We start from the raw sequence: 21,457 nt of genomic DNA on the forward strand, positions 1-21,457 counted from the left end.
GTAGGTGAATTCAAAAATTGATGTTTGTTTCCGAATAAAACACAACTGCATTCTCTTTTGATATGTTCAATAATCTAAGTTGCAATTAATTAGCCTTCACTTTAATTAATTCGATCATAATTAATCTTCTAAGTTCTAACACGTTGCAACTTGCAACAATTAAATTTAAGATATGATAAACGACATGAATTTTAATTATTCTATGGAAGAACCTTTAATTTTATAAAACTTCAAAAACAGATAAAACTTGACGTGGATATATCACATGTTTGAATCACGTTGGAATTAGTAAGATATATCCAACAAATTATTCAGCTATTCTTACCTATTAAATAATACATGTTGCAATAATTTGGAATAAATTTCACCATCAACAGCTTAAAATTAGGATCATGCTTCTAATTAAGATATGTTGTAAAATTAGTGTTGAACTTTAAATTTAATTCATAGTTTTTAAGAATTTACTTCAAGTTAATTATAAGCAAGCTAACATTATAAATATTGTGTTGTAATGTGAGCATTTAATAACACAATAGCTAGCCTACAACTACTAAAGCTTAAGCCATGTCGAAAAATACTATTAGGGGTGTACATGACCGGGTTGATTCGGGTTTTTCAAATATCAAGTCAAATCATTTATGTAAAAATTTTAAATTTTTAAATCAAACCAAACGAATAAAATTCAGATTTTTTCGGGTTTTTCAACCTCGGGTTGATTTGGGTTTTTCAAATACCAAATCAAACCATTGTGTCGAATTTTTAAATTTATAAATCAAACTAAACTAAAAAACCTCGGATTTTTTTTCTTCAGATTTTTGGATTTTTTCGGTAAAGTTTGCATACAAACATATAATTAACTTGTGCTCCAAATATTTCTTTAGTCCAACCAAAATATAATTATCTAAGGTGTTTCTTAAGAAAATAACATAAAATATGAGATCAGTACTGATGACACTAAAATATTCAATAAAAAATAATAATGAAATCATCATATAAAATAAATATTGCAAAGTCATAATGAAAATGATCATAATTTAAAAGTACTAAATCATGCTAAAATAAGTTTAATAAGTATTAGTTACATTACTAAATATTTAAGGAAAATAAAAATTAGATTATGTATTTTAATTGTCTAAACCAATGTAAAACTAAAGAACAAATATTCAATATTATTGTCATTCTTAGTGTTGAATTAATTTTCTTTTTGCATTAGTATTAATTTTATTTTGATTTAAGTTTTATTATAATTATCAACATCTATGAACTATAATCTTTATTGGACCATTCCGAATTCTAAGTTTTAAACTTGAAATAATATATTAAAAGATAAAAACTATGAAATGGTATGAGAAATATTTTAAAATTATATCAAAGTAAATATTTTTATGTATAAAATAAAAATTTAAAATTACATATGTAATGTCAGATTGATTTGGTCTTGGATTGGTTTTTTTTAGTTAAAACCAAACCAATCCAAATATAGTCGGGTTTTTTTTCTCAATACCAAACCAAGTCAAACCAAACCACTAGTCAGGTTTTTTTTCCAGTTTGACTCAATTTACAGTTTGGTTCGATTTTTTGTTCGATTTTGTACACCCCTAAATACTATAGTTGTTGTTTTCATGATTATTGCTTTTTGCATATGTCATAGTCATATCGATTCTACATCAAGTTCTATGCTGCCATGGGAACAATCGATGAAAAATAATGCACAAAAACCAAGAAAGTTATTAGTTAACACATGTTTATGTGATAACTGCAACTGTGGTTGTCCTTGTGAACAGTGTTGGTGTTAAAACAAGTGATGAAGATCGTATGTACGTACATAATGCTATATAGTAGCAATTCCATGTAATTCTGATGATTGTATGTTTTTCTTTTTTTCTTTTTCATGGTCACTTCCTTTTCTCAATCATATATGAATAAAACAAAATTTGCTCTCTTTACAATAATTTTTATATTGTTACTTCCTTTTCTAAATAAGGGGCAGAGCTAGAAGTCCAGTTACGAATTCAACCTAATTTAATTGTTTTTGCTCAAAGAATGTATTCTTAACGTCTTGAGTTCATCCTTAGGAATGATATCCTCTTCGAGATAAGGAGCATTATTTTTAGGTGTGAACACTACAAATTAAAAAGAGGAAATTAGCAATGAACTCGTCAGTAAATATTCCTCAATAAATAGAACTTTTGATAATCTATTGCTAAATTAAACATAATTAGCAATAGATTTTTTGCTTAGCAATGAAATTCTTGTTTGTTTTTCCGTGTAGTGAAATTTCGATTAAACGGACCTTAAAACGGATGCCACAAATTGGGTAAGAGAAAAAATTAATAATTGGTGACAACAAATAATCAATAAGCAAGCTGCCATTGTAATTATCGAATACAATAAATTTTTAAACCTTTTAAAATAATAATAATAGATATATTTCAAGATCAATTAGCTAGTTATCTCTTACCATTTTTATAAAAAATTACTCCGTCCATTTTTTTAATGGTTACATTTCACTTTTTGAGAGTTAAATTACAATGATCTATCTCAAATAAAACGCAATCCATCATTTGTAATGTTATTTTTGTAAGAAGTTGTTTTCAATATATTAGAAGTACCTTGATGTTATTTTTGACTCTTTTTTTTTTTCTTTCATTTTACTGTTTTGCCTTATGAGTTATGATATCATGAAGATTAAAATTAGTGTAGATTTTTAGGACCCTGACCCGTTTGGTCCAAGAATATTTGGGAAAACTTTGGGGAAAATTTGGTAAATATTTGGGAAGTGGTGTTTGGTTATATAACTTGGCAAATATATTTGTCATTCCCCGAGCCTACACCTTGGACGGGACTGGCACTCGGAGACTATTGTTTGGTTATATGTACGAAGTGCTATAGCAATTTCATGTAATTCTGATGGTTATATGCATATATTTTTTTTCATTATTGTTGACTTGTTGTATGCTTGTTTTTTGTTTTCTTCTAAGTTGGTCATTTGTTTCTCAATTATGCATTAATAAAACAAAACTTTGCTCCGATTAAGCCATCGATCCATATAGAAATGAACCTTTACCCTTGAGTCGTATAACAATACAACTTTAAAAACTACCTAACTTATATACAAGCCGAGGATCAAATAAAAAGTTCAAGTGAGCACCTTATCCTACCGACGTGGATTTCAACATTATCTTAGTTCATTTTGTATTTCCTTTTCATGTTAACAATATATGTGTTACCTGGACGGAGGGTCCTTCGGAAATAATCCATACCTGCATAAGATAGGGGTAAAATTGCGTACATGTTATCCTCCCCAAACCCCACTTATGGAACTGAACTTATACGTTGTTGGATTTTAAAACTAATATAACAGAGCTCCGCATAAATTTAAGTTTTAAAAATTGGATTAAATTTTGACGTGTTCAAGGAGATGCAATTATATTCAGTTTTTGTAGAAAGCTTCTAATTAACAAGTTGCAGCAATTAAATACACACGTTGTATTAAAATTGGAATAAATTTCATCACCAACGGCTGAAAATTAGGATCATGCTTCTATTCTAAGAAACAAATTTTAAAATTAATGTTGAATTTTGAATTTAATTCACATTTTTAAATAGGTGACAAACAATTTAAAAACATGTACGTAGTGCTATAGGTAATTTCATGTAATAATTCTGATAGCCTTTTCTTCCTTTTCTTTGTCATGAATAAATAAAACAAATTAGTTTCTCTCGTACATGGAGTTACTGGTTAGGTGAATATTTACGTTGAAAAATTATGATACTATTTATGAATAAAATCTTATTTTATATGGCTATATATTACGCTTTGAATACCCTTAACATGATTAGGCGAGATAGCTCAATGGACTTAAGGGTGTTCAGAATTTTCCTCAATGGATTTGGAGTGAATTTTTTTTTTTACAAAAAACCACCTAATTCACAAATATTTCTACCATAAATACTAATCCTACTTTTTTTTTTCCTTTTAAATAATGCACGTTGACTTAATTGGGAATAAAATTCATCAGTAATACCTGACAATTGGGATCTTGCTTCTAAGATAGGTTATAAAATTAGAATTGAACTTCCAAATTAATTAATTAATTAATATTTTCTAATTTTTTATGACAGCAAATTAATGAACAAGCTCGCCTTCCTTGTATTATAAAATCACTTGTTAATGCCTTGTTTTATTTAGCTAAGTGGACATTTGGTAACACTTATTAGTCTTCACTTTCAAAATTTTAATTATGTCGAAGAACACCATAATTTTTATTATGATTATTGCCTTTTGCCTCTGTCATATTGACTCTACATCAAGTTATGTGCTGTCATGGGAAGGCAATGAATCACGGTTACCAACGAAAAATGATGTAAATAATCCAAGAAAGTTACTGGTTACCTGTGTATGTGATTTTTGCAATTGTGATTGCCCTTGTGCTTCATGTCTAGGAGCATGTTGATTTCAATCGGCAAAATCCATCAATAATGTACATATCGCATGCCTCTTATTGGAAAAGATGTTATATATATATATACTTACGAAGAGCTATAGCAATTTTCATGTAATTTTGCTGGTTGTATGTTTTTTTCTTCTTCTTTTTCATTATGATTGAATGCTTGTTTTCGTGTTCTCTTCCTTTCTTAATTATACATGTATAAAATTGACTTGCTCTGATGAAATCATCGATCAATAAAAATATCAATTGTTCCTCACCAATGTCAAAAATTGAACTCGTGCAAATTCACGGTTGTATGCAATATAAGTTATCCAACAATGAGCTGGGATCGAATCCCACAAAGAACAATAAAGACAATCAAGAAAGTAAAGAATTATCAGTTTCTCCGCTAACCCAAACACTTGATAATATTTGATTTTTAAGAAATTATGACTAATGCGGAGATAAAATTAATCTTGAAAGCAAGTAAAATGATCAATTACCATAAGCACAAATATAAGGAAAATTACTTTCAAGTAACGATTTAATGTATTTCACTGTTTTTTATAAATAAGATCAAGTTTATGTTAATTACCTTCGGTAGCAATTCTACGTTAATTCCTCTTGGATTCTAAGAAGATTTCCTAATTGGCTATTTGTGGCCTAACTAAGAGCATGAGTTTTTAATTATTCTTCTTTGGAACCTTCCATACTAATCACCAAAATTTTAATTTCACATGATATATATATCCAGCTATTTTCTTCTTTTAAATAATGCATGTTGACTTAATTTGGAATAAATTTTATCAGTATTACCTGAAAATTCGGATCTTGCTTCTAAGATAGGTTATAAAATTAGCATTAATTGAACTTTCAAATTAATTAATTAATTTATATTTTCTATTTTTTTATGACAACAAATTAATGAACAGGCTCGCCTTATATATATTATAAGATCACTTGTTAAGGCCTTGTTTTATTTAGCTAAGTGAGCATTTGGTAACACTTATTAGTCTTCACTCTCAAAACTTTAATTATGTCGAAGAACACCATAATTTTTATTATGATTATTGTCTTTTGCCTCTATCATATTGACTACATCAAGTTATGTGCTGCCATGGAAGGGCGATGAATCACAGTTACCAACTAAAAATGATGCACAAAATCCAAGAAAGTTACTGATTGATTGTCTATGTGATAATTGTAATTGTATATGCCCTTGTGATGCATGTGGATGTTGAATTCAATCGACGGAATCTATCGACATTATTGGAAATTATATAATTGATCATACTTCTTATTCTATATATGTACGAAGTGCTATAGCAATTCCTTGTAATTCTGATGGTTGTATTTTTTTTCTATTATATGGTTGTATGCTTGTTTTTTGTTTTCTTCTTTGTTTTGATCATGGTCATTTGTTTCTGAATTATGCATAAATAAAACAACTTTTTTTTTATAAAGCCATCAATCGATAAAGAAATGGATCTTGGTCCTTAGGTCGTCTAACTTAATTTAAGAGATAGTTCAAGTGAGCACCTTATCCCACTCGAGTATATGAAAAGAAGTTCCTCTTTACATTATAATTTCTGCTTCCTTTTCATAATGGTAAAATTTTAACCAAGAATAAAATTAGAGTCCCTATGCCATAAGGGCACGTCAAAGAAAAGACTGATAGACTTTGAGACTGATCATAAATTTATAAGAAGAAGTGCACATAATATTTACATGAATCTCACATTAAAGTTAAAGAATAAATATAACATGATGAATATGTGAGATCTTTTAATTAGAGGACAATAAAACTTGGCTGTGACAAACAACTGGTTTTAAAATTAGCGATATCTATAAAGTTAATCCATAATTCTAGATTTCTAGTTGGTGACAAACAATACCAAGCAGGCCAGCCTTATAAAGTTATAAATATATAGTATTTTATGTGTCTCATGTGACATTATATTTATATAATATATATATTGATGAACATCTTAAATATTTTGTTTTTAATTATATTGGCATTAAAATAATTATAATTCATAGTATTTTTCATACTATTTTAAAATGTCTAAATTAGTTTCAAAATATTAAATTGATCTAATCTAGTTTAGCTTTAAAAGTTAATTAAATTGAGTCAGCTGGGGAACGAAAAAGTGTTATAACTGAGCTATAATAGTTAATTAATTACCGGTAAAGATAATTTTTTAAACGGTGAGAGTATCAAATATAGATATTGACCTATTCTGGAATATTTTTCAAGAGCGGCAGCTGAATTAGGTAGGATGTTATCTTACTAGTCGAATTTATAAAATAGCTACACTTTCTGTTTCAATATATTTATCTTACTTTCTTTTTAATTCATTTAAAAAAGAATATCACTATTTTATATTATCTCTTTATACTCAATATCATACATGACATATTTAAGAGCATATACAAAACTTAAAAAATATTTTGATATAAATCTTTAGTTTAAGATCATTAAATTTTTAAAAAAATCTTTATTTTTCTTAATATCGTGTTAAATTAAATTAAAACAAACAAATTGAAACGGCGAGAATAATACGCTACTTCAATTCTCTATTTCTCCATAGTTTCTAACAAACTGTAAGGCCAGGTCCATGTCACTATATATAATCACTTGCTAGAGACTTAATTATTAACAAGTGACAATTATTTTGACAAAAAAAATTGCCTTCACCAAGTTTTGAACTTTTTGCGATAATGGTCAGAAACAGTAGTATAATTATCACTCTCATGATTATTATTACTATTATCAACCATAGCCACCCAGCATTATCAAAATATTCACCAACAATCTCTTCTTATATTGATGATCATGATGAAAAAAATCAGCTTAATTTTCACTCTGGGAATAATGTTATGCCTCGTAATCGTCGATTGTTGAACGTTGACATTGTATGTGCATGTGATGACTGCGAGTGTGGTTGTAGATGTACAGGCGGATTCAGACCTTGAAGTTGTCACTTAGTTCCCAACGAACGATCTCAAATTAAAAGGAAAAAGAGAGACAAAATAGTTATTTTCATGTTATAATTCTGATGGTCTCTTCTAGCTTCATCAACCATCCATAAATAAAACAGAATTGCTTTCAGTATAGCATGTGTGAAAATAGGTGTCTGAGTCTAGAACAAGTAATAAATTTCCCTCTTCTCCTCTATGAAGAGTGTGATCACTGTATTGAATAAAATGTAATGTATAAACTGTGTTTCATAAATTGAATTCTTATATTGATGACTGAGAAGGGAGAAAAATTTGAAACGCGTGAATCGTCAACATAGAGTAATCGGGTTTCTGTAACAGTGTACCACACTTATAAAACAGATTGAACAACCAAACATACCCCAGACATCAGCCATAATATAGTGTATTGAGATATAGGAACCTCAGCAGCATAATAGGTAAGACGCTTAAGTACGTCTTTCTATTTTCTCCTGCTGCTCATGGGAACTAGGAAGAAACTATAGTGTAGCTTACCTAGTAGTGTATTGTGGTCAAAACAAGATTTGCATATCAATGCAGCAAGCAGTTGGCTGTTTTGCAAAACGAATCAGCAGGATCATATTCCATCTTCATTGTCCGAGAGCAAGCAGTCTTCTATTTGCTCCCTGAAAACAACGTGATTAAACTTTTATGTCCAAGGAGAGAGCACGACGTAAAGATCAAGTGTCTTAAGTTTTAAACAGGGGTGAGAAACGGTGATAAAGCTTTCATTAATACAAAATTGCGAACTAGTTCCAAAAACATCTCTAAAGTTGAAATGTTGAACTCTGGGGCAGCCCAAAAGGAGAAAACACAGGATATCAAACTGCATTCGTAAATTCAAGCCCTCTGCGGCTATAAAATGGTTTTCCAAGGCTAATGTGGCAGATCAAAATGTATCATGTGCTTAAGGAAATAGAATTTCATACCTTAGCTGTCTCTGACTTAAACGATCCCCATCGCCTGCTTGGGAAACCATTGATGGTGGCAAGAGAGAAATGAAGTGCTCCAGAGATGAGGGGTCATTGGGAAGAACCTGAAACTGACAGCTTGCACAGCATGCAGCCCCAATCCCATTAGGATTAGTTTTCCCATTGTCAAAATTAATTGAAGTTCCAAAACTGGATATTTTTAGAGGACTGTTGCAAATAGGACAGAATGATTCGGGGGGAAGAGCATCTTTAGTTTTAAGGTTGTATTTCTTTTGCCTCCTTCGAGATGCCACCTGACCATTATAGTCATTGTCCTCTGGCATTCTGTTGAAATGAAAAGGTGTCAACTTTCCAGCTGTTCTCATGATTGTGCTTTCCCGGGAAGGGTTTTCCTCCTGAAACACAAAAGTTACTTTGAATTTTTCATGTGCAAAGCAAGTTGCAATATTCATGACTAGAACAACTAAACATATAGGATAACTGAATAAAGGCAATTTTCAAAATGATTAGTTAGGAGCTCTTTAATAAAGTAATTTCTTTCCCCTAATGTTGTTCTTTCTTGTTAGTGTAACCAGCAATCACCACAACATTAACCTTGAAATTCAAGTTTTAAAAACATGTTTTCTTGGCAGGCTGAATATATTTCAGCTGCTGTGTGCAATTGTTATATTATAATATTCCAATTTTTAATATCTAAAGGATCCTTTTAACAGTCTTCTCCACGTATTAAATGCCACTTCCACTGTACATGGGACCACCTCAACTTAAATTAAACCAATACAGTTAATCTGCTTTTACCTGCAACAATTTTACAAATGAGGATATCAGGCCATTGATACCAGCACAAGTTCCATTAAAAACTTCTACAGTCTTCAAACTGCCCTGGCAAAGTATGCCGAACCCCACCATGAAGTAATGGTTTTGACACAAGGAAAGGGCAAAAAGAAATGAAATAATCAAATTCACAAAGTACACGAGATTGTGATAAAAATAAGATATCAAAATACTAAACCAGAACTAAATTTTGTTTTAAATCTCAGATTTCAAGTGCATCGAACCTGTCGAGGCTGCAAAGCATGTTCAACTCATGAATAGGACAATCGCGGAGGGGAAGAACCACAGGTATCTTCCACCTTGCATCAACATACTGGATATCAGCCGCTAAAGAGTAACCTCTACCCTGGAGAAAAACCAAAACCTTTTGCACATTAGAGAGTTCTCTCTATCAGATTTTGTTCATCACTCTTATGTTCAAGTAGGTAACTGAAGTATGAGAGATGACATTGAATTCTATATAGGTGACTAGTGTAGATATTTATTAACTAGCTCTAAAAAGTTGATCTTTTATACAATAACTAACATGGATTATGATCAATAAAATGAGTAACTAAAAATAGAGATCAAATCAGATAAAACAATCCACACCAAACAGATCATGACTGTGTATGAGGCTATGAGCATTTCGCTTAATTCAAGGAAGATGACCAGAAAGGAATATGGAACATGAACCTCATGTATATATACATAACCATTGCTGCATATAAAAGTATTTTTGTTGTGCAATCTCAAAGTATTATCCCCCAGGACTTTGGTGAAAGTTAAAGAGTGTAGCTTGTGGTGTGTGGGTTAGGCGTACGGCACAGGTTCAAACCCTAATGCAGACAAAAGCCTGGTACTTCAGTGACGGGCAGAGGGGAGGGCCCATCATCCACAGAGCTCCGAACCGTGTGCCACCCTCAGGGATTTCTCGGTTATAAAAAGAACTCAAAGTATTGAATATATAAGCAACACGCTTAATTATTTTTTGTTCAAAATAAACCCTCTTCTGCATGAATCATGGATAATCACATTTTTTTAGTTTTTGATCTTTTCATCGATATGGAAGGGGATGGGGGCCAAATTTTGGCACTTCACACTTCCACTGATCTCTTATATTTCCATCTGGCTCTTGTCAAATTGAAGTCCAAAGTTTCACTTTTTTCAGTTTGCCAGAGGACAAACTTTCTTCATCATTCATCCATGTGGATAAACACTTTCAGTTTTTTAGCAAAAGAAGAGAGTGAGTGGTTCATTGAACCTACCTTGACAGTTGCTTCAAGTACATGACAAGCTATTCTTGATGTACACGTTCCAAGTAGAATTTTGGTATATCCATTCTCTATAGCTATCTGCATAATAAAGCAAAATATATAAATACAGATCTATGCTTTTTCCTATAAAGGTCCAGATCGTGATTATGTAAAGTTGCCAAACCTTTTGCAAGGAGAGCATGCGAAAATGCTCCAACAAATCTTCTTTTCCTGTGACATCATTAACAGTGTTTATTAATTCATTCAGTCTATCTTTTGCATCACCAGCTTTCAGTGAATAAATAGCCTCTGTTGGAACGACATGGAATTGTTTCACAGGTGGAGCCAAATCTGACACAATAAGTTTCATCTCCTCAACGGCTCTGTCAAGGTTATCAGATGAGATAGCAGAAATGGCTTTTTCATCAATAAAAGCAACCCCAACACCAAAAACTGGTAATGCTCTATCTCTACTGGCATCATAGTTCTTCTGAGCTTTGCTTTGCATCTCATGTGTAAATTGCAGAGCTACCCTACAAGATACAAACAGCATGGTCAGAGGCGAATCCAGGATTTTAAGAAAACGGGTGCACCATTGCTTTAAAGATAATATTAAAAAAATTATAATAACAATAACTAAGCGAGCAATACATAAAAATTACATTACCACAAAAAATATCATCAGTTTACAATTGTACTCGACGAGACTTCATATTTTGAAAACGATTTATAATAGCATCATTACTTACATTTTCAAATATCTTCCGCTCTATCTTACAAACTAAACATCCATTCAAAAATTCTTCACCAATGCTATTCAACTTAATTAGTCACAAATTTAACTAGCAAATTTAAAATAAAATAAGAGAATCGCATATCTTTCACAATAAAAAATAAGGGAATCACACCCTTGAAAGTTCAAATAAAATAGAGGAATCACAATCTTTGCAAATCTAACTAAAATAGAGAAATCACACCCCTTTCACATTTAACAATAAGAAAATCACACATTCATAATAAAAAGAGGACTTATGCCTCTTTTGCATTCGAAATCACATATTCATAGAAAGAAGAGGAATCACACCCTTTTCACATTTAAAAAAAAAAAAGGGAATCACACCCCTTTCACATAAAAAAAAAAGGGAATCACACCCCTTTCACATTAAAAAAAAAGGAATCACACCCTTCAAAATTGATAATATAATATGAAACACATTCCTTACAAGTTACATTCGCAAAATATGTAAGTTTGAGATAGTCAATTCTTTAGCTATTGATGATTTCCTATTATAAGTAATGACAAGATTTTTTTATATGAAAACCCTAAAATTAAAGTGATATATATATATATATATATATATTATTTATCTTGTTAGTTTGTTTATTAAAAAGAGAAATCATAAACTAAAATTACCTTAAACTTTGACAATGATGATTTATCTAAATTCTTGACTTGAAGTTGGAGACTTGAAACTTCTTCTTTGTGTGGAAAATAGAAAACAAATTTGAAGAGAGGAAAAATATTGTTGGAACTTGGAAAGTGTGTGGGAAGGAAACTTTTGAAGTCTTTTGACTTTTAAACTTTCAGAATTTAGCTTTTTTTTTTTTTTTTTTTTAATGAAAAATGTGTTTTTAGTTAATAAAAATAAATTGAAGCGAATTGGAGCTGCCTGGGATCGAACCTGCGACCTGTTAGTTGAAATCTTGCAGTGGTACCAGTGAACCATCCAGCCATTTTGAGAACGGGTTCAACAAGTTTTAATTTAATATATTCTTTAATAATTATAGAAGTAATATATCGAGTTTAGTCGGATGACCACGGGTTCGGGTGACCCAAAATTAGTACATAAATTCGCCCCTGAGCATGGTAACACATACCTTTTAAACAAGACAAGCATTAGTTTTTTTATAATGAGACCCAAGACTAGCATTAGTACTCCACATTTCTTTTAAGTCACATCACAAGCAGCAGGTCTGACTTAACTAACAGCTACGATAGACACCATTGTTGACTCACTTTGGTGTTGCATCAATATAGAGAAAATGCAACATGCTATACAGATAAACCCACTCACACATGCATATGTGTGTGCACCAATTGCATAACCTGAATTTAAGATCTATCAGAAAAGGGAAGGGGAATTTCAAGATGCTGCAAGATGTTCTAGTTTATTAACAAATTTAGTAAACTTCAAACTTCAGATATTCGTTGCTTACTCAATCTCGATTACAATACAACATAAAAGGATAACAATCAACAGAAACAATAGGACAAGGGCAGGGAACACTTGAGGAACCCAAATAATGCATTAAAGCCCAAATAATACACTGCATATGAGACAGATTTAGACAAGCTAAGAACTTTACAGAGACAACCTGTGAGCTCAAGACCTAAGAATATGAAGTTTTTGTCTCTAACGCAAATATTGGATGGATATCCAGGAACGGCTTTTCTGGAAGTACGACTAAGAATTTGGTCCTTATCTATGAAGGTTCGCAACCCAAAGGCATATCCCTGTTAATTGAGGCTAATCTCTAAAAATTAGTTAGCAGGATTAGCTGGATGATTACACGCTTAACTTAGTTAGCAAGGTGAAAGCTCAATGATCACACGCTTCTTACAAAAGTTCCAACATGTGCTTGATAAAGGTCCAAACTTTGAGAACTATATTATTGCATGGAAACATTTCAAACTACGGAACATGCCAGATGTTTACTGTTCTTAGGAATTATCTTTAGAATTAAATAGAGCCAAATAAACAGAATACATAGAGACTGATAAAATTTAAAAGGAGCATATATAAACAATTCATATCATCTACCCCAACTTGTTTGAGGTTAAGGCGTTGATAGATTATTTCTTTCACTGAACTAACCAGACCAAAGAGAGAGTCTTTTCTACACCACCAGCACATATCAAACAAATAAACTGACGAATTAGGACCAAAAATCAGTAGGAAACTACATTTAACAGAATCGTTAAACCCTGAACCCTACATATGATATCAGAAACCAAACGGCTTTGGAAATTAACAATACAACTAAGCAATTTACAGAGGACGATGAATACGTGAGATGAACCTGGAACAAGTACCGCCAGAGAAGGCAACAAGGACGTTATCCGAGGGCGAAACCATAGCATTAGCAGTGACAGCAAGTCTGAACTTTCCAAATAGATTACTGCGGAAGCAATCTGCACAGAACCTTCCTCCATCTCCTCCACCAAAATCACCACCGCCGTCAGCGGCGGCGGCGGCGATGGTTCTGTTAACCTTACATTTGAGACATATTCCATCATCCAAATGTTCGGTGCTCCTTCTACTGTTGACAACTTCGTTTGAAACTTCGGTTTTCTTAGTTAGCGGCGGCGATTCTTCTGCTCCGACGGAAGAGTCATCTCTGTAACAGCCGGACTGGCAAGGTCCTGAGTTGCACGCCATTTTTGGCTAGAAAGTAAAGTGTATTGAAGAGAGAGTTTTGTAACATTTATATGTTGGGCCAGTATAGAGTGGTCCAATTTTTGGTTATGTTCTTAATAATATGTAGGTGTGATTTGCACAAATAGGCAAATAGGATCTTTCAGTGCTATTATTTAAATTTTGCTCTTGTTAAAACAAAAACAATAATATCTATTTCACATGAATTTGGAAGTTTTCGCGATCAAGATTAGGTGTCACTAGCTCGCAGCTTGCTATTGAAAAAATCAATTTTTTAAAGAAAATATTAGTTTTTCACTTAGACAAAATAAGTCCAAAAGAAAAAGGAAATCAAATTCTCTTTCGAATAAACCCTAAAAGGAGAAGAAAAAAGGGTAGAATGTGTCAATCTACTAGCGAGGAAGTCGTTGGCTCTTTCGAGTTTCGACCAAATTTTTGCTGTGATATAGAATTTCTTTTCATATTAAGTAAAATTTGTCTTAGCTATAAGTTATAAACAATTGTTAAGATTTTGACCATAAATTCTAATGAATTAGTGAGATTTTAATTCTAAGATTTGTCTTCATAATATTTGTGTGTGTGTTTTAGCTAAGAATTTTACTTATAAAAAATATTAGTTTTGCATTAAAAATCAGTTAACAGTTGACTATTTTTAAATGACGGTTGAATTTAAATTGAAAATCTAACAAGTAACTATTTTTTTATTTCAATTTAGGTAACATTATTTGACTGGAAAAATTAAGAATAAAATGAATATTTTTAAAATTTGTGATATAGATGTTGAATCTCAGTCAGTCACTATATATTAATCTAATAAAATATACTATTGGTATAATTTTAATAGGTAAAATTATAATCATAGCATTATAATTGGGACAACTTTTTTTTCTCATTTATTTATTCAAATTATAAAATAGTGCTCTGCTATTTTCTTCTCCCTCCCGGTCGAAAAAAGCAAAACCTCCCGCCTCCACTCCGCCGGACTGCCACCTCGGTCGTGTCTTCCGCCACCAATTTCAGTAAGTTTCTCGTCTTCCTCGAGAATTTATTTTGTACATTTTTTTTGTTTTCTGGAAGAAGTATAGTGAAAAATACTTTTTTTATATAACTGTGTTGTTCGGGCCACCTTGCGCCTAATGGTCTCTGATTGCAGAGCCGATGATAGGAAAAAGAAAAAAAAATGAATGCTTTTGGCTTTAAATTTTCAGTATTTCACTTCAATGAGCATCAATATAGATTAGTTATTTTTTGAGCATTTAAAGGCGTTCTTCATGTCATCTTGATATAATATGAGCTTACATTACATTCATGTCTTGATTTTTTTGGGACCGTTTTGTTTTTCTTTCTGAAAGTTACCTTTTTTTGGCTTCAGAAGTAAATTATAGTTGTGTATTTGCTGAAATTTTCAAACTTTGTGCTGAAATATTATTTGTTTTAGCTCAATGTACATTGTGCCTCTGAAACTGTCTTTCAGAGAACTTATTGGAAACACTTATCTCTTATATCAACCTCTTTTAATCAGTCAATCAACTATAGTTCAATTCCAAACTGGTCGGGTACTTGGTGTCGGACGTATTAAGCTTGATGTAGTTATACAATTTTACGGCAATACTCCTCTTTTATTTAGCTACACATATCAGGTACCTAGTAGACTGTCAAATTGTTACGTGGTGATGTGAAAATGTCCTTACAACTCTGTCTGAAATCTGAACTGATATGTGTGTTTGATCACAGCTGTTGGAAAAAATATATTTTATGTTTCTTATGTAGGGGTAAGGTCTGCGTATAGTCTACCCTCCTTCGACCTCACTTTGTGGGACTACAATGGGTATGTTGTTGTCGTTGTGTTTCTTATGTAGTTGTCTAAATTCTTCTGCATCTAAGCATGTACTATAAACTGCATGTAATGATCTAAGGTTGGAAACTTGAAAGATTAATGTCCTGAATTCTGAGAAGAGCAAAAGAGAACATGATACTATCATTACATTATGAGCGTAGAATGAGGAAATATTCAATCTTACTGATGTTTATGGATAATTTGGCTCTATGGAAATATGTATCAGGTTCAATTATATCGTTTCATTACTAAAATTGGATTGATCAATTGTTTTCTGTTATGGAAAAATAATGATCTAATCATTCTTGTCATTGCCTGAAAGATCTCTTTTATTATGTTGCCATTAATAGTCTTTTAATATCTTATAAGTCCATATATTTCGGACTTCAAATCTGTCAAGTAGATGAACATTATGACTGTGTTACTAAATGTGTGATGATGGTGTGACATGGCCTGTGTAAGTTTTTAAAGATTAAGCTATGAATCTGATAACTGAACAAACAAATAATTTTCCAGCGAGTTATAAAAGGGACTACTACATTGGGTTGAGGTTTTGGCAGTGCTTCCCCTTTTCCATTTTCTTTATATATTGACCAACCATTTATGTATGTCTTGCTTGTTTTATTATAATTTGTGAAGGTCAGAACCTTAATTCTCGCTGAACAGAAGGGCATTAGGGTAATGCATCTCACTTGAATTTAGGATTTCTTGCATTCCTATGGTTGGAAAATCACTAGTTGGTAAGACTAATTACCAAGACATCTGAATTCTATAGAATGGCTGCTGCCAATGGCTCAAGTGACTTGTCTTCAGAGATGGAGGTGGATGCATTTAGACGTCTTTTTCCTTTGCGCTATCACGAACATCATCTTCTTAAATCTGTCCGACCTGATGCCCGAAAGCTTGGAAGTGCTAGAGATACAACACTTGCACTTGGTTTGGCTAATCATCATTTCAACTGATCAGTTGTTATTATATTATCTTTTCTCAGGAGTTGTCCAAACTTACATCTATGTTTTCACTGCAGGTGCTGTTGCATCTGCCGATGGATCCGCACTGGCGAAGATTGGCTCCACTGTAAGTGTTTCCTTTGAATGAATTGCTTCTTATCAATTGTATATGAGCTTCCATTCTTCACTCGAATTACTTCTGAGTTGATTGGTTATCTTGCATCAATCCCAGACGATGCTGGCTGCCATCAAAATGGAAGTCATGACACCAACAGTGGAATGTCCAGATGAGGGATCCATAGGTAAAAAACCTCTCATTTCTTAACTCTTATTATTTTATTGCCCATATAGTTTCTGGTTATACATATATGTTTCTATTGTGATTGCAGCTATCGAATTCCACATGCCTCCTATTTGTTCTCCCCTGGTTCGGCCCGGTAGGCCTGCGGAAGCAGCATCTGTAATTTCAAAGCAGCTGTCAGACACTATCTTGAGGTATGTAATAACTAAACTAACAATAGATAGCTTGCAGATGCTCCAAACTTGGAGTCTTAAGTATTCATTGTCATCTAATTCTTTATGCTGAAATGTTTATACTGACCATGCCATATGGTAGTTACTGTTTTGTTTTTATAATTTTCTGAATCTCTGATAATCTAATACAACACCGCAAGTTATATTTAAGGTCCAACAAGACCACTTATGATCTCGCAGCAAACATCACAACCTAATCAGGAAAATACTCCTGCTTCATGCATCTTGTCCGTGTTTCCAGAGTTTGTGAGGTTTACTACTTATTGATAAATGAAAGAACTTTACGTTGCAGGAGTGAAGGTTTCTTCTCTCTGGCTACTGTGACAGTACTACTAGATAACCAGAATTTCTGGAAGAACTTTATGTTACAAGGGAGAGTATTCTTCTTCTGCTATCTCCCATGAGAAAAACCTTGCATGAATCCTTGCTCTCCCCAGAAGGTTTTGGAACTTAATCGTCATTCAATCAACCATGCCTCAATCCCACTAGTTGGCGGTCTGCCATATGAAAGATCTAAATCCATTCGCTCTGTTTAGTATTTGGTACTTAATCATCCCTGCTAATACCCCTCCTATGAAAATCTATCTACCAAGAAGTATCTCTGGTTGTTGAGAAAGTCTAACTTTTCTGTTGTTGAACCTTAGGGTAGAAGTAAGAGAGAGATACTTTGATTGTTAGCTTCATAGCTTTGTTTTCCCTTCCAATTGTAGTCATGTCCTTCCTCTTGAAGACATTAATTAAGTAAATTCAATTGTGCTCTTTCTAAATGCTTAAGCTTTGGGCGAGATAATCACACATTTCAACTATATCTTCTTCATATTTGTTTTTTCTTCACTTTCTGATTAGTTGCCTGTACAATCTCCTTAATGAACAATTGAAATGTTTGCAGTTCTGGCATGATTGACTTAAAAGAGTTGTGTTTGGTTGGAGGAAAAGCTGCTTGGATGGCCTACCTGGTAAGTGGTAATGAATATGAAAATCTCGTCTTCTTGCATTTTTTCCATGCTCGGTAGGGAAAGGAAAATCTTGTTCCGCAATTGTACATTAATTGAAGAGTTAAATTGCCAGAATATAAAACAATGGAAATCCTTGTCGTTTCTAGGTTACCATTTTTTAAATATGTTACTCTGCAATGCTGTCCGTCAACATGTTGATTTGAACAATATGTTTTTCACTTATTTATCATTGATCTTTAAATCTTCCCCACCTTTATTTCTTCATTTTATGCTAATACAATGCTTTTAGATCGTAGGCTAAGTTGTTGGTATTTATTCCTATGACATATAATATTTACAGGACATATACTGTTTGGATGCTGACGGTGCCCTGTTTGACACTGCATTACTATCTGCAGTTGCTGCCTTTTCGCATTGTAAGTTTTCTATTGCTTGGCTTTTTAAGTGTTCCTGTAATGATTACTTGTCCCATGAGGAGACAACAATATTGTACTTTATATCGCATTTCTGGTTTTGAGATTGGAAATGGGCTGCATGTTGAAACGAAGTTTGGAAAATAAGGTTTTCAATACCAAAGGTGTAAGAGGGTAAGAAAAGAAGGTGGTTTCTTTTGATGGCAGAAAATATCTTATATTATCAACAGGCTACGGAATATGCAAGCTTCACCAAGTAGAAAGAAGATGAAAGGAAAGAAGACCATCTGTCCACTCAAGTTCTTAGGGAAATTAGCAAGTATGTTAAGGGAGCAATGCTGTCCAATCTCTGCAACATTCTGCCTGTATATGTCATCTAATAAACCTTAGAGGAAGGCGAGTCTTGAAGAATAAAGAGAAGAGGGGATGAACTGTTCTTAGTTTAAGCAATATGTCAAACGAGCAATCTTTAATCTATGAAGCCTTTCTTGGGAAGAGGTGAAGGGATGAAGACGAGTGCACATGTTAGGTACAGTCTAGTGATTCTTTTTTAAGGTCGCAACCATCCCACGAGGTCAATTGCTCCCTTTTATTGGGATGAGGGAACATTGTTTTTCCTATTAGATGTTCAATATTGTCTGCACTGAGTTATTTATAGCTAGCTATACGTGATTAGTTGGAAAAAGTTGGTTCTTCAGTGATCATATAATTTTACTAAGAAATTGGATTTCTTGCAGTGAACATTCCAGTGGTTTCTTTGAATGATGATGGGCGAATAGTCCTTGTTTCTGAGGACACTGTCCGATTGAAATTGGAGAAGCCTGTGAATACAGAGAAAAGAAAACTCAAATTGAACGCTCTGCCATTCTCCTTAACATGCATACTTCACAAGAACTATATCCTCGCAGATCCTACAGCAGAGGAAGAATCTATAATGGAAACAATTGTAACCGTGGTATTGGATTCGTCTTACCAGCTTGTTTCCCTTAATAAACCAGGTGGACCAGTTCTTTCCCATACATCAGTTATCCAGGTTAGTTTGCGTCGTAATCCTTATGCTTACATTTCCTAATGGCAGTGGTTTCTTCTTCGAATCTTTTCTTTATAAGGCAAATTTGATAATAATCTCAGTTCATAACTAAAGGGGTTATGGGACTGAAGGTAAGGAGATCCACGCCCACCTCCACCTCCACCCACTTCTAATGAAAAAAAGGATTAAAAAAAATGACGAAGTAATCCTAATGGCAGAAATAATGCTATTTTCCTATGCCCATGTGATCGTTTCCAGAAAAGTGATGACATGGTAAATGCTATGTATTGTTACTTAGATATTTCCAGTCACTCATTGGGAATACAGTAGGATAGATAAGGGAGGATTTATTCCTTTTTCTGTCTCCCAACATCCCTCCCCCAAAGTTTTATTTCGGAAGCTTTTGGGTTGTGGTTCCGGAAGCTTTTATCCTCTATCTCCCAGCTTCTCTCTGTGTACTGGTTGATAGTAGGTTTGGCCGCTTTAACTTAATAGTTGATAATAAGGGAGTTGACCCATTTTAGGCGCTTTATACCCTTTTTCTCTTTTTTATCATTGGGAGAAGCCACTAATAATGGATTGTGATGGAATAAGCATACAGTTGGGTTTCATGTATAGTTTTTGCCTCTGAAGTACTCCTTAAAAGTTAACTGAATAATGATTTGGAAGAGCTTCAATTAAATAAGTAGGTCCCTCACCATGGGCCTGAAGTAGTTTTCTGGCGATGTGCTTCAAAAGGTGATCAAATCCACTAACGGGACATCATTAGGAGGAAGAGTTTCAGTTTGTAGCAGTGATACATCATACTTTTCTTGAGAATGACTAGTATAAACGAAAGAAACTTAATAAACATTTCCGTAGGGAGGTGGGACTTAAAGGCGAAGGAAAGGTACTCTACTAAAGATGTGAACCCTCCACCTCCAATTGTATTGTTGGGAATTCAAGTTACCAAGAGAGCAAAGTGGGGAGGTGGCCACTGACCACTGTTAACTCCTGCTTGGGGGGGGGGGGGGGGGGGTTGTTTCGCAGTGTGTGTGTGCGAGTGAGGGGGGAGTTAACAGGTTCTACATGAAGTTAGCAATTGATCTTGGAGACATCTTTTAGTTCACATTCCGTAGTTCCTAATTGATCTGCAGATTCTGCAGTCTGCAGTGGTTCCTAAAATATTTCTGTAAATATTAGTTCAAAAGATTATATCTTGACCAATTTTTTACAATAAATGTTAGTTATTTCTCCAGGATTGCATTGCACTGGCAAGACGCAGAGCGAAGGAGCTTCAGGGTGTCTTGAATGAAGCTATTTCTGATATGGAGGTAGACTGAAGGAGATTTCCCTTGCACCCCATAGCATTCAACAGGCAGCTAATTTTGTCTTTAGGATTACCTGAACTTACTGAAAAATGCATATGGCTGCAAGTTCAATTTTGGTTAGCCATTTCTTAGTGGGAAATGCATACCATTTCTATAACATGATAGCTTCCTTTTTTTAAAATAAGGTTGGCCTCAAGCGCATCTTGCTATTCTGTTGTCATTATTTTCTTGTCTATCTTGTCTCTATACACTTCTTTTGAGCCGAGCGCCTATCAGAAACAACCTCACCCTTTCCAGATCCCGCTTATGGAATTATTTGGGATGTGTTGTTATTGTAGGTTAGCCTCAAGTGTGATGACTATACTATTCATTCCTGCTGAGCACCATACTGAATGTTTTTTTTCAAAGTTAAATTAGGAAATACTAAGTGATATTTTAGAAGTTAAATTCTTATACAGTCAAATATTTTTACAACAACACCGTTTTTTAAATGTCATAGTGAAATGTTGTATATAGAATATTTAGTATAACATAACATAAAAATTGGCTTCTGAAA

The 21,457-nt window shown here is 33.1% G+C and overlaps 2 protein-coding genes across 4 annotated transcripts; one reads left to right on the plus strand and one right to left on the minus strand.

Annotated features, from left to right (window-relative positions):
- Window positions 1–7,571: 7,571 nt before the first annotated feature.
- On the minus strand, window positions 7,572–13,901 carry LOC125806868 (cytoplasmic tRNA 2-thiolation protein 2). Its single transcript, XM_049486624.1, has 7 exons — window positions 13,516–13,901; window positions 10,619–10,967; window positions 10,447–10,533; window positions 9,424–9,545; window positions 9,164–9,242; window positions 8,363–8,760; window positions 7,572–8,059 (listed from the first exon to the last, which is right to left on the minus strand). The coding sequence occupies exons 1-7, from the start codon at window positions 13,872–13,874 to the stop codon at window positions 8,011–8,013; spliced, it is 1,443 nt and encodes a 480-aa protein (XP_049342581.1). The 5' UTR covers window positions 13,875–13,901; the 3' UTR covers window positions 7,572–8,010.
- Window positions 13,902–14,805: 904 nt separating this feature from the next.
- LOC125841102 (uncharacterized) lies at window positions 14,806–21,311 on the plus strand. 3 transcript variants are annotated; one of them, XM_049520113.1, is made up of 9 exons: window positions 14,806–14,890; window positions 16,484–16,644; window positions 16,736–16,785; window positions 16,891–16,960; window positions 17,048–17,153; window positions 18,082–18,148; window positions 18,489–18,564; window positions 19,299–19,594; window positions 20,830–21,311. In XM_049520113.1, exons 2-9 carry the CDS (start codon window positions 16,485–16,487, stop codon window positions 20,911–20,913), a joined length of 909 nt encoding a protein of 302 aa, XP_049376070.1. In that variant the 5' UTR covers window positions 14,806–14,890; window position 16,484; the 3' UTR covers window positions 20,914–21,311. The 3 variants fall into 3 exon arrangements, with proteins under 3 accessions (XP_049376070.1, XP_049376072.1, XP_049376071.1); XM_049520115.1 differs by lacking the exon at window positions 14,806–14,890 and adding an exon at window positions 15,370–15,427; XM_049520114.1 differs by lacking the exon at window positions 14,806–14,890 and adding an exon at window positions 15,593–15,699.
- Window positions 21,312–21,457: the final 146 nt, after the last annotated feature.

The sequence above is a fragment of the Solanum verrucosum genome, unplaced genomic scaffold (assembly GCF_900185275.1).
Source record: "Solanum verrucosum unplaced genomic scaffold, falcon-dt-bn FXZP01000196.1, whole genome shotgun sequence".
Classification (NCBI taxonomy): domain Eukaryota; kingdom Viridiplantae; phylum Streptophyta; class Magnoliopsida; order Solanales; family Solanaceae; genus Solanum; species Solanum verrucosum.